General features: G+C 58.7%; 2 protein-coding genes across 2 annotated transcripts; one reads left to right on the top strand and one right to left on the bottom strand.

Moving 5' to 3' along the window:
* Positions 1 to 82: 82 nt before the first annotated feature.
* On the top strand, positions 83 to 6,042 carry PAXX (PAXX non-homologous end joining factor). The gene is made up of 7 exons (XM_024210182.3): positions 83 to 316; positions 1,536 to 1,596; positions 2,813 to 2,862; positions 2,952 to 3,142; positions 4,032 to 4,106; positions 4,807 to 4,900; positions 5,548 to 6,042. The coding sequence occupies exons 1-7, from the start codon at positions 219 to 221 to the stop codon at positions 5,585 to 5,587; spliced, it is 609 nt and encodes a 202-aa protein (XP_024065950.1). The 5' UTR covers positions 83 to 218; the 3' UTR covers positions 5,588 to 6,042.
* Positions 6,043 to 7,571: 1,529 nt separating this feature from the next.
* On the bottom strand, positions 7,572 to 11,135 carry CLIC3 (chloride intracellular channel 3). Its single transcript, XM_026658499.1, has 5 exons — positions 11,065 to 11,135; positions 10,073 to 10,198; positions 9,589 to 9,695; positions 8,680 to 8,855; positions 7,572 to 7,733 (listed from the first exon to the last, which is right to left on the bottom strand). The coding sequence occupies exons 1-5, from the start codon at positions 11,118 to 11,120 to the stop codon at positions 7,572 to 7,574; spliced, it is 627 nt and encodes a 208-aa protein (XP_026514284.1). The 5' UTR covers positions 11,121 to 11,135.
* Between the last annotated feature and the right edge of the window lie 1,914 nt (positions 11,136 to 13,049).

Raw genomic sequence — 13,049 nt, 5'->3', positions numbered from 1 at the left:
TGGGGTCAGTTTCACGTCCCGGGCCTCCTGCGCCTGGCCGGGCTCAATCCAGAGCGAAACCTGTTTCCATTCGGCACGAAAAGCGGAAACCTGCCCGGCCCGGCCCCCTTTAAGCCCGGCTGGGAGGTTTAAAGAGACGCGCTCGGCCCGCCCCTTCCTGCCCCGGCCTTTGGCAGGGGAGCAGCCCCCAGCCCCGCTGCCGGGTCCTCGCCCCCGGGATGGCGGAGCCTGCGGGCCCCTTCCACGCCCTGTGGCACGGGGGGCACCAGTATCTGTGCTACTGCGCCGCGCCGGGGAGCAGCGGCTTCGATGTCTAGTAAGTGCGGGGCATTGACCCCCCCCCCGTACCCCGGGGGGCGCGAGGCTGCAGGGAGCCCCCCCTTCCAGCTCGGGGGGGGCGCCGCTGTGAGCCCCCAGCGCCCGGGGAAATCCCTCCCCCGCCCCCCGTGCGGTCCGCACGCCCCGGGGGGGGGCTGAGCCAAACCGGCGGGGTCCTGCTTCCCGGGGCGCGGGCGGCTACTGCCCCTCGGACGCAGCCCGTGGGGCGGGCGGGTTCCCGGGGGCAGCGCTGCCGAGCCCCCGCGCGTGGCTGGAGCCGCCTGGGGGCGGGGCGGGGCTCGATTTCCCCGCAGGGTTCTGCGGCGTGTGGGGTTAAAGGGCCGGGCAGGGGCTGATGCAAAGCCCCAGGTCCAGGCGGGGCGCCGGCTTCCCCGCGTCAGTAGCGCCTCGGGTGGCCAGAGCCGGTCCGGTTCTCGGCTGTTTCCTGCCTGTTCTCGCCTTGGGGGTCTCCCTTGGGACAATGGAGACGTGAGTCCGCCCGCCCGGGTCAGGCTCTCCTGCGTTAGCTCATGGCACCCGTGGCAACCCGCGCAAGAGAAGAGTTTAAATCCAACCCCAACATGATTCCCACTAAGAGACTAACCCGAGGTGGGAATCTCGGAAACACGAGTCCACACAGACCCGGCATCTAAATTCTGTGTGCCCCTTTTTAAAAACGAATGCCAGGGCCTGGATCTCAGTTTCCCCTCCACCTAGCAGCACAAAGGGAGTCCTTAAAGGGGACCTACATGGCATTTGGGCTTCATTGAGGGCCCCTTTGCACGGCCGGGAGGTTATAAAGTGACAACTGAGGAAGGAGAATACAACTCTCTTGATTTGAACTGTTCTGCTTTTTGTATTAAAGGGATGCCAACTAAAATTGCATTTCTGTCTGAATGATTGACATTCTCTTCTTACAACTCACACCCAGGGCTGTATCTGAAAGATTGGAGAAATAGCTCCTTTCTGACCTGTCCTACAGGTCACTGGTTCCCTGGTATAATGGGTTCCCAGCAGTTAAGTTACTTTCCCCTGTTTGGGCTGGTCTTCCCCAGAGTAAAAGAAGAGAGTAAAACAATTCTTAAACACAGGACAGTGTGATTGTAAAAACCACAGCTGGCACAGGGCCCCAAACTACTTCAACCATTTTTTTTTTTAATGGGCTAGATGTCACGTTGATAATGTCCCTTTAACTTCATCACGTCTTGTTTCCCCAGTGTAACCAATGCATCCGAGGTGTGGAGTACTGATTTCACCCTGGAGAAGCTGGAGGGACACGTAGGTAACAATTGTGCAGATTCCAACCTTGGGTGGCTGAGATGCTAGTCACAATGGGTACCACATACATCAAGTCAACTTAAAGGGGACCTGCAAATGTGGCGGGGACCAGGGGGTTGTTAAACTTTATACAAATGTTATAATTTAAGGAGAGCAATGTTTTAAAAACATGGATTAAAAAACAGCAGTTTGGCTCCTTTAAAAACATCACACTTGGCCTGAAAATAAGCAGAGAAAATCGGGGAAAAAATAATCCTAAGAAAACCAAAGTGTCCAATTATAACTTTAAAGGGTTATTATCCAAGCTTTTAGGAACAATAATTTATATTTATTGTGGCTGTAAAAGTAGGCTTGGCAGAATTCAATTTTTATTTTTTATAATTTTGATGGATAATATCAATGTTTATTTTAAAGAATTTTTTAATATTTTCATGGATTTAAATTTTCACAGTTGTGGGAAATTAGTGGGGGGTCAGACAATAATTAAATGACAGTTGATGTTGAGATTAAAAAGTTAATTGTTATAAAGCTTTAAAACACACATTGTCAGTATCACATGTCAAAATATCGAAAGTAAATATCCTTCAATCAACCTCTAATAAGTTCTCAGGTGGTATTTTTCTTACTTTGATAATAATCAAAACTTAGAGATAGGCAATGGAAATATTTTTCATCCGTTTGAGTGTATGCGCAGAAATCAGTGTTTACTGATATCCATAAACATTAAATCTTTCCAAACCTATGTATAAGTACCTTAATGGGGGAGAAAAAACCAGGTACTGAAGTGTCCTTCGGTCTAGTGGAGAAGGCCCTACAAGAACCAGCGTCTGGAAGTTAAAACCAGACAAATTCAGCTTAGAAACAAGGCCCGCATTTGTAGCGGTGCAGGTAGCTGTAAGATGCGCTCCATGTACCCCAGGGGGTACTTGCTCTCTGCGAGGTCATCCAGCAGTCATTTGGTCACTAATGATCTCTTTCGGTGGGAGGAAGGAATCCTCCTCTGCAATGAAGAGGCCGGTGTGATGTAGCTCAATGCCAATCCATAACTCTAGGGCCTTGTATGGCTGCTTCCACCGGTACAGAGTGGTTGTAAAATCAGAGGGTGCTTTGCACCCGCGCTCGCTGGTGTAAGTGGCTACATGCGGTAGAGCGGGATCAGGCCCCTTGTGTCTGTCATTGGCGGCTAAGCCTTCTTCTGGGGGTCTCTCTCTTTCAGAAGTCCCAGAGTGGGATGTGTCCTTCTGAAGATTACAGCACAAAGTTCAGGTGAGATCGTCCACCTGGGAATGAATAATCAGGGCTCGTTCCGGTGGGTCTGGAAACCCTTGTCTCACTCCAATCTCTTCCTTGCACAGAGAAGCTTTTGAGCACAGAGCAGCTGCCTTGACGGTGCGTGACAGCAAAGCCACCCTGCAGCTGAAGGAAGGTACCTGGAGCTTGACTTTTGACCTATTCAAGCTACCCTGCTCTGAAGCTAGGAAACAGTTGCAGGCGCTGATGTTTGGCTTAGTGGGGTGTGTCAGCAGCCTGGAGAAACGTCTTGAAGGTACCGTGTGTGTGTGTGTGTGTGTGCGTGTTTTTTGGAATCTGGGAAGGGGGCCATTGATTTCAGCTGCCATTATCTTACTATCTGCTGTCCACCGCTTTAATTCAGGGTTCCTCATTATGGCCCTCGGGGTGTGTGGGAAGCTGGTGCTTGGAGGTGGCTGCACCATGGCCACCTATAATGGAGGAAAATGTTTTACCTGCACTTGGAAAACTAAGCTGCGACTGGGCCAGCCTGTGTGTGGACAGCACGCTGGGGTGCAGAGCCAGCCTCGGAGGGGGTGTGTGTGCTGGGGGTGCTGATGGGGTTGTGCTGCCCTCCTGTGAGTCTGGGGTAACTTGCATCCCCCCTCGCCTCTCCCACACAGTCATGGAAGGAGGCCCGGCCCTCAGGGCTGTTGCTCTGGTATGGTGCAGAAGTTGGGAGTGTGAAGGGCTGGTGAGAAGCCATAGTTGGATTGGTTTATAGCTGGAGCCTGCCAGGACCTCAGTTGGCCACAGAAGAGTAAAGGCCTGTGGTTGTTTGCTGGCTGTTCGGGCAGGTGGATGCGAGGAGAGTGTAAATAGAACAACCCAGCTGGAGATGACCGAGTGCAAACAGGGACTTTTTGGCACCGTGCCCTGGGAGTTTGATGGTGACCCATTGCGGGGTGCAGGGCAGGGTTGTGGGGGAGGCACTAGGAAGAGAACGCAGCTCGGGAGTATTTTCAAGTCCAGCTGTGCAAGCATCACTCTAAGCCCATGTGCACTTCGCCCTTCTCCCATTTGCTCTGCACCTCCTCCCGGGTGGTGCTGACCACTGCACGCAGCAGCTGATCTGGGAGCACGGGGCCGTGTACGCTGCACCTGGGGCAAACCGTGACCAGATGTCATCTGTCTCCTTCTCCCAGCTGCAGAGGATGCTGCTGCTGCTTCATGCAGTCCAGAGAAGAACCTGCTACAGAGCCAAAGGCTGTTGATCCCAGGTAGGGATGGGATGGTTGTCAGGATTTTGCTGCCCTGCTTGCAGTTTGCTCCACATAAAGTTTCTTGCTGTTGGATACATTCGCTCTCCAGAACTCCCCGGTGCACCATGAATAGGACACCACCACTCCCCCTTAAATGCCCCCCGCCATGTTAATGCAACGTTGGGGTTCACCGACGGTCACTGAAAGTCAGGGAATCGAGACGTTCGTGTCCGACGGTGACAATAACTCAGCCGTGGGGCATGTGCTGTGTCTGAGATCCACCGCCAATACCGCACGCTGGCCAACATTGCTCTAATGCCCCTCCACCTGGATTCACGGTGGGAACGTTGCCAGGCACTGAAAGGACTCTGCTCTCTAGCCAGTGTCACTCCAGTGCTCATTAGGAGCATGTCCCTCTCTAAACACCACCATAAACCTGGTGACAACCAGGAGCGCCTCTGCCCTCAGCGGGGCAACCTGGCACACAGCAACAGCAGTGAGGATGGAACGGGGACCCTCTTGCCCAAAAGCACAGGTTCGGCGTGTCCCTGGTGGCTTGCTGGTAATGGCTTTATAGAGGCCACTGGCCACAGACAGACCCCGTGGTGTTCTGTGGCTCCCGGGCTGAGTAAATGCAGCCTCATGTCGCCACACGAGGTTTCACCCTGGCCTGGCCGCAGCAGCACTTTGACCAGCGGCTCTCATCCTTTCTGAGCAGACCTGAGTCCCAGGAAGAACAGGGGAGGCGGCTCAGCCGTGACAGCCAAGAAACGAGTCCCAGGAGAGTCTCTCATTAACCCAGGATTCAAAAGGTAATTCCCCCAGGGTCTGCTCCTCTCTCAGGGTCTGCTCCTCTCCCAGCCTCTGAGCCCCAGCCCCGGGTCACTGCCTGCAGCCCAGTGACCTGCAATGGCCACTTGGAGCCAGCCTGGACAGACATGTGCTGGGCCATTGCCTGGTAGCCTTGACCAGGCGGGGTTTGTACGCTGGCTAGCAGCTACAGAGCTGCCAATATGGCCCTCTGAGTTTGCTTGTCCAAGTGCCGCAGCCAGCGACTCAACCCCTTTCTCTGTTCTCTTTAGTGTGGCCAGATGTCCGGTCAGATGTATTGACTGGACACCAAAAGGCTGGTTACCACGGACGGGAGGGGGAGGGACATCAACCTGCACCAGCTCCTGCTCAGCCATGGCCACCTCCTTCCTACCTGCCTCATGGGCAGGCAGACAGCAGGCTCCACATCCGGCTGCAGCTCCCATCCCGGCCCCAGAGCAGAGGGAGCCCAGCTGGTGGAGGAGGAAGGTGGAGAAGATTGAGCTGGGGGGGTGGGGGGAGTGAATGGGGGGGCGGGGCCTCAGGGGAAGAGGCGGGGCAAGGAGTGGGGCCTCGGGGAAGAGACAGGATGAGGGGGAGGGTCTGGTTTTCAGAAATTAGAAAGTTGGTAACCCTAGTTCTCTTCCAGTAAGAAGGCACCGACCGGGGTGGATTTTGAAGACTCCTGACCCAGCCTGGACCCCTCTGATGTGCGTCCCCTTAATGAAGCTTTTTAATGAGTTGTTCAGACTAGTTTACCGCCTACCTATGAACGTGCAGCCTCCTGCCACACACCGTGTGTGAATGCTGAGAGCCTTGCCCTGCCCTGTGCCCAACCACATCGTGGGGAGTGGACGTGGCCAGGAACCCTCCACTATGACCACAAGCCATGCAGCCGGGGCGGGGAGCAGAGCCTCCAACGGAGGCCATGACCTGAGCTCTGGGCAGAGTCGCTGCACACACCAGGGGGTCGAGCCTGCGCTTCCCAGCTGCTCCCTTCAGTCCCCGCTGCTGGCAGGCCGTCCCGTTGCTGTCGCTCCATGCAAGGGGCTTGTCATGAATTACTTTTTTAATGACTTTTCTACCAATGTTTTAACTCCATGCTGTGTGTCTGTAACTTATTCTAAATAAACCCATGACTCCAGCCTGCTCGGATCGTCTCTCCTGCAAAGCTCCCACTCCACGTGCAGGGGGCGTTTGCCGCCCAGTGACGGGCTGGGCTGTAGGGAGGCGGGTCGGGGTCTGAAGTCTCTGCAGGGCTGTTGTGGAGGTGGAGATGTATCTAGCGCCTTGCGGGCATCCCCTCTCCCTGTGGCTGAGTGGAGCTGGGGTGGGTGGGGGTGAGACTCTGCCCTCGAGCCCTGCCCCATCTCCGTAGCAGGCTGCTCATTCATGACATCACCACCTCTTTGCTTTCCTATTTATTGATTTTTAAATGCTCTGCCATAATACAAGTCCCCCCTTTCCCCCATAGAATGGGGAGGGGACAGACTCATTCCCGGTTGAACTCCTTCTGGCTACTGGGCTGAGTAACGGCCAAAGGCGATCGCCTGCTGGGAGCCAGGAGTCACCAGCCCGGAGTCCTGCACTGGCAGCCCGGCCGAGCCATGCAGGGCTTCCCGGGCCCTGCGCTGATCTTCAAAGGCTGTGGTGAGGCCACACGGGCTCTCTGCAATGGCTGCACCAGCCCAGCCCCACGTCCCACACGATTGTCTCCTGGGGCAGGTGTCCGCTGCCAGGGCTGCTGTGCGTGCTCCGGCCTCCATCTCCCCTGGTGGCCTGGCCTGTCTCTAAGCGGGGCAGACCTGAGCCACTGCTGGACACTAACTGCTCGTGCCGACAGGGCCCAGCTAGCAGCCCCCGTGGAGAGAGCATGGCTGAGCCCAGCAAGGGAGGGTCATGCAACTTTCTGGGCTCCCACTGCTCTTCTCTGCCCCTCACCTCTCCTGGGCTCATCTGCCCTGCCAGGCCCCCTCCACAGGCTGGGGCCAGCTGCCCTGCCCTGCCCTGCCCCCGGCTGAGCTCCGGGACAGCGGAAGGCTCCTTCCCAATGTACGCTGTCTGCCCCACTCCTGCTTTACGATTCCTGTTCTCCCCCCCCCCCCCCCCCCCCCCCGGAGGCCGTGCTCTGGTATAGACAGAGCCGGTCCCTAGCTGTGCCAGGGCCCCCTGCTGGTACTCGGAGCCCCTCTGCCCTTACCCCATGCCAGGGGCAGAGCCCGAGGCTGCCCTCTCTGCAGCCGGTGGAGCAGGAGCTGAAAGGAGAGCGTTAGCTGGGTTGCCAGGAGGAGGCTCTGGCGGCAGGAGGTAGACGAGGGTCACGTGGGGCGGGGGGGAGGAAGAGGTGCTGAACAAGCTCCCCCCAATAAGTACAGGAAGGGGATGGCGACTGGGTTTGAGGAGCCAGGAGGTCCCGTCCCGTCCTGTCCTGTCCTGTGTTCTGCTGCAGTGTCCTGACTGGCGAAGGGGACGCGGCTTCCTCTGCCCCCCAGGAGTCCAGGCTGGCCTAGCCCCGAGGCTGCTGCGCCCAGGGGAGGCGAGAGGGTCCAGTTCCCTCAACCCTTGTCTGATGTTCATGGGCAGAGAGATGAAGAAGGACCAGGCCGGGCAGGGCACTATGAGCAGTGGGCGCAGGGCAGCGGCAGGCTGAGCAGAGGCAGCGTCGGGCTCTGCCTACTTGAGCGGCCTGACCACGGTGCGATAGGCCTGCACGATCTCCTCGCTGTTGGGGCAGCTGTATTTGAACTCCTTGGCCTCCCCCGCGCTGTCCAGGTAGCGCCAGATCCCGCGCAGCTCCTGGGGGATCCCCAGCTGCCGGTAGTGTTTGCACACGATCTGGGGACAGAGGTGGGGTGAATGGAGAGAGTGTCCTAATGGATATATCCTCCTCCTGTCCCAGGCTGGCCCCACACCCCCTCACCTGCCCCCAAGGCCCCGCACCTCCCTCAGCTAACCTGCCCAGCACCAGGCTGGCCCCATAGCTAACCCACCTTGCCCGCCCCCACAGCTAACCAGCTCAGCCCGGACCTACCCCTCACCCAACTCACCTGGCCCCGGGAAGTCCCCGTGGCCCCACAGCTAACCCACCTTCCCCATTGCAACTCCTCGCAGGCTTGAATAAAGCTGTGACAGAGCCCAGAGCTGCCTGGCTCCTGGGGTCTGGTCTCGATCCGCTCCTGTGTCAGAGAAACTCATTCGGGCAAGGCGGGGGCTGGTGCGCAGGGCAGGGGGCAGAATGGAGGGCGGTGGGCCGTCACAGATGGGGGGCAGGGGAAGGGGATGTTCTAGATGGTAGGGGGAGGGGAAGAGTGGGCGAGGGGTAGGTAGGCAGTGACTGGGGAGGCCATAAAGGTGGAAGATGATGGGGGGGGAGGGGCTGGTGGTAGGTTGGGGGGGGACATACGGGTGGGGGATGGTGGGGCTGTCAGTGGCTGGGAGGGGGCTGTATGGGTGGGGACTCATGAGGGGCTGTCAGTTGCTGGGTAAGGGTTGGTGGGGGGGCTGTCAGTGGCTAGGGGGGCATATGGGTGGAAGATGGTGGGGTGGCTGTATGGATTGGGGCTGGTCAGGGGGTTGGTGGTGGCTGTGGGGGGGTCCCACGTGGGTAGAGGGTGGTGGCTGGGGGTGCCATATGGATTGGAGATGGTGGGGGGGCTGGCGGTGGCTGTGGAGGTCCTACGGGGCTAGGGGGTGGTGGCTGGGGGTGCCATATGGATTGGGGATGGTGGCAGGAGGCTGGCGGTGGCTGTGGGGGTCCCACCCCCGGGGCACCCGTACTCACATGGACAATGTTCAGTTTGGGCAGCAGGCTGCAGTCGGCCAGTGTCAGCTGGTCACTGTCCAGGAACCTCCTGTGGGAGATGGTGAGGCTGGGGTCCCGGACAAGCTCGTACTCCAGGGGGGTGCTCAGGTACCGGTCCAGCTTCAGGAGGGCCTTCAGCAGGTTCTTCTGTAGCACTGGGGGTGGAGGCCAGAGAGTCACTGCACAGCTGGCACCTGCCCGGGGAGGGGTGGGGGTCCTCAAGTGACACGGCACTGCTGGCACCCCTCCCCCCTGTGCAGAGAGGGGCTGGGGGGCTCTTGGGGCATTTGCACGCTGGGAGAGGTGGCATTTCCTGCAGGGTGGAGCTGGCCTGCCAGCCTCACTAGTCACCCCCAGAATGGGGGTGACCCCCCCCCACACACACACACCAGGGCACTGAGGGCCCCCGGCTATCCCCACACCTGGGTTTCTATCAGGGACTGGGCAGAGCAGCAGATGGCTGCATGCGCCAGGGTGTGAACCCCCTCCGGCCTCTTGGGGGAGCCCCTCCAGGGCAGACTCGACCCGTGTTGGTGGGGGAAGAGGGAGCCCCTCTGGAGCCAGCCCTTCACCCCCCCAGTCCGTGCCATGACAAGGGCCAGCAGCAGAGGAGGGGCCGGACGGGAGAGCCAGGCTGTGGCCTCGCTCAGCTGCATGGGGGTCGGGGAGGCTGCTGGGTGAATATGACCCCTCGCCCTGTCCTGTCCCATGTGCTCACGGGATCCCACTGGGCAGGAACACAGCCAGGGGCGCAGCAGCCAGTACGTGCAGTGCCGTGGGGGACCACTGGGGGGGTCCGGGCTCTGGTGGTGGCAGCGGTGTTAGCCCCACGTGGCTGCATGTGGACACACACACCCCGCCCGTCCCTTGGTGAGCCGACTCCCTCACCCTCATCCTGGGCCGGCAGCGAGTTCTTGATGAACGCAGAGAACTTGTGGAAGATGTCGTTCCCGGCCGTGCTCGACTCCTTGTACCGGGGAACCAGACTGGGGAAGCTGCAGGAGGCAAAGGGAGGGAGGGAGAGGGGGCTGGGGGCTCAGCCTGTGCCCCTCTGCCCTGGGCACCACAGCTCACTGCGATGCCCTGAGAACCGTCCCTCCTCCCCTCCTCTCTGGCCTGCTCGGTCTCCTCTCTCGCCCCATTCCCCTCCCCCATCCATGGTTTCCCCTCATCCTCCCCCGCTGGTCCCACCTGTGCCCCCTTGACCCTCACACCCTGCCTGGCCCCGATTCCCCAGCCCACCTTGCCTCCCATCACCGCAGGGACTCCTCTCCCCTCTTCCCCCCGCTCTGGATTGATGCCCCGGCCCGGACTCCCCTGTGGGGCTGATCTCCTGCTGTGCCCACATGGGGGAGGGGCCGACCCCACTCACTTTGGGGGGCCCAGGGTCTCCTCCAGGAACTCCTCGATCTTGTTGGTGTCGGTTTTGGGCTCCCCGTTATACAGCAGCACGGGCAGCTGGGCTCCTGGGGCAAAATCCTTCAGCACATCCAGGGCCCTGCAGAGGGAGGGCAGAGGCTCTCGGTCACCCCAGGGCATTGCCCGGGGGCTTGCTGGGGCAGAGGGCAGCAGGTGCTGGTCACCCTCCTGCTGGGTGCAGACCAGCTGCTGCCGGCCCACCCGCCCGGCTGCAGAGAGCAGTGATACAAAGGCTTCCGGCTGCCCTGATGCCGGCTATTGGCCAGCGCTGCCACACGGGAGACAGCCCCAGCTGCCTGTCCCGGCCTCCCAAGGGCTGAGCGCCCGCGACTGCTACCCCCTGCTTAGTGCCGGCTCCAACCGGCCGAGTGCGCGGGGCTCTGCCGTGGGAAGCGGGTGCCCAGGAGCCCTGGCCGTGGGAAGGGGCTGCCCTCAGGGCTCTGACAGACGGATGCTCCCGCCTTGGCACTGGCGGCAGGGTGGGGGTTGCAGCATTGTCCCACCAGACAGCAGCCAGGGCCAGGTTCCCAGCCCTGCCCGCAGGCTTTCCAGACGTGCTCCGTGAGCGCGCTGGCATTGATTGCAGCAGGAGCCTCCAACCCTCCTGCCCACCCGCAGCTGCCCACGCCCCCTCGGCAATTCTTTATCCAGGGCTGGGCCAATGGGGGGCAGGGAGCTGGGCCGTCGGGGGTGGGGAAGGGGGAATTTGTGCTCTCCAGTCTCGTGATCTGTGTGGCGCCACCACCCTGAGCTCGGGGCCGTTTGGCACAGTCAGGGAGCTGGCAGCGGCGGTGCTGGGTGTGAGTCAGCCAGGCAGACGCACTGCCAGAGGAAAGGGGGAGTTGGGGGACTGGCAGGGCGCTCAATGGTAAAACCATGCAGGTGGGTGGGGTAGCGCCCTGGGGCTGTGCTGACCATATTCTATGGTTCCCATTGCGTCCTCACCTCTTCATATCCACTGTGGTCAGAGTAAAGGGGATCCCCTTGAGCAGCAGAATCATGAAGAGGCGCTGGCAGAAGGGGCAGTGCCCGATGCTCTCCCCATCGTCGCTCGCCTGGGGAGACAAGAACGACGCTTAGTGAGCTGAAAACCAGGCAGCGCTGCCATTCCAGTGTCCCTGAACAGCAGTACCATTGCTCACCAGGAGGCGCCACGCTCATGCCGCAGGGCCGACCCCCATGGCTGGCTGGGGTCAGGAAGGATTTTCCCCGATGGTACAGTGCTGCACAAGTTGGATTTCATGTTGAGCCTCTCTGTGCCTTAGTTTCTCCCATCTGTACAATGGGGGTTATGATTAGAGATGGGCCTGTGCCCCAAAAACCAGGCTGTCTGGATCTGGGATTTTTTCTTTGGCTCCATCTCTTTGTGACACTTGATCCAGCTCCAGGGGGTGGGGGCTGGGGGTTTGGGGAGAACCGAGATGTGTCTCAACCAGTTACAGCTTGTAAAGTGCTGGGGGATGTAAATTCCTCTGGAGTAGCCTTTGGCCGTTGGGCTGGTATCAGCCTCCCCATTACACAGATGGGGAAAATGAGTCACGATGAAGCAGTGACTCCCCCTAGAAGAGACAATGACTCAGCGACCAGTCCCATAACAGAACCCTCCAGGTATCCACCCCACCCTCCCCAAAGCAAAAATAGTCTACTACCAATTTTCATCCTTTTCCCAACATGTAGAAAATTCTCCTATTTCTAAAATAACCTCCCCATGCCCTGGAGGGAGGCAAGCTGGGCGTGGCTATGAAGAGTCCCTTCAGGTACTTTTAGACCCAACAGTTGGTTAAATTTGTGTATTAAAAATGGGATTTTACTATGAGCAGCCATGTCTTCACGGCGCATATCTTAAAATATCAATGATAAGGGGAAGTTTCTGGCACTGAACTGATCCTTTGCAGCTGAGGAGGCCAAATGCCACTGGGTCCGGTTCTCTGGCCTTGCACCCTGTGCTGCGTGGGGGAGTGTGAAACACTAGCGTATGACACAAGTGAGTACACGAGGGGCAGAGCCGGCATGCTCTCTATTAACGCAGGAGAGCCAGCAAGGCCACAGGCCGGCAGCAAGGGGGAAGGCTCCCAGCATTGCCTGAATGGAGGGAAATGGGAGACAGGAACAAACAACAGAAAGGCTTGAAAATACTTTTGGGCCCAGATCTTCGGCTGGTGTAACATGGTGAGGCTGCAGGGAGCTGGTGTAAATCACCTTCGCGCCAATCTAGTCATTTACATCTGCCCATTTGCACCAGGGAAGGATCTGGCCCTGGATTCTTGAAGTCCGTTGTTCTAATGACGATCCCAAACCGCGAGCAACTTTCCACTCCGCTCGCTGGCAATGCGACTACAACCATCATGCCAAAGATCAAAATACTTCCCAACTTCCCCAACAGCCAGCACAGGCCCATTATCACCCACGGCGCATCGAAATCCCCGTGATTCTGTCTAAATGAATTCCACGGCAGAACCTGGCCAAAGCCGGCTGAGACTATTATAGGGAAGCCATGCAAAAAGCAGCGATCCGAATCCCGGCAACACTGGAATGTTATCGCCGGTTTGTTGGCCTCCTTGCCATCACTGCCAAGAAGCGCATCCCCGGGGCCCAGAACCTGCTCTGGCAGAACAACCAGTCAGGCAGCCCACAGGTTGCGAAGGCCCTGCTAGAGTCTAGACTCAGCCAGACGCCAGCGGTGGATTGAGTGTGTTGAAGGTCTGGACTTCACACACTCCAATCGCTGTGCCTGGGCCCACTACGGCATCTCGGAGCCACTAATCCTATGGGATATTGGACCTTGGAAGTCTGGCCTGACTCCACAGTCTCCAAACCGGCGGAGAGGACAAAAGGACTGCTCGACAAAAACACCAAGGGAGAGATCCATCGTTAGCTACACCCAGCAATGACCTCAATCCCTCCACGAGACCCCCACTGCCAGCAGCACA

Source organism: Terrapene carolina, unplaced genomic scaffold (genome assembly GCF_002925995.2).
Source record: "Terrapene carolina triunguis isolate 2854851 unplaced genomic scaffold, T_m_triunguis-2.0 Scaffold449, whole genome shotgun sequence".
In the NCBI taxonomy this organism is placed as follows: Eukaryota; Metazoa; Chordata; order Testudines; family Emydidae; genus Terrapene; species Terrapene triunguis.
This window is presented reverse-complemented; position numbering and strand designations above follow the sequence as displayed.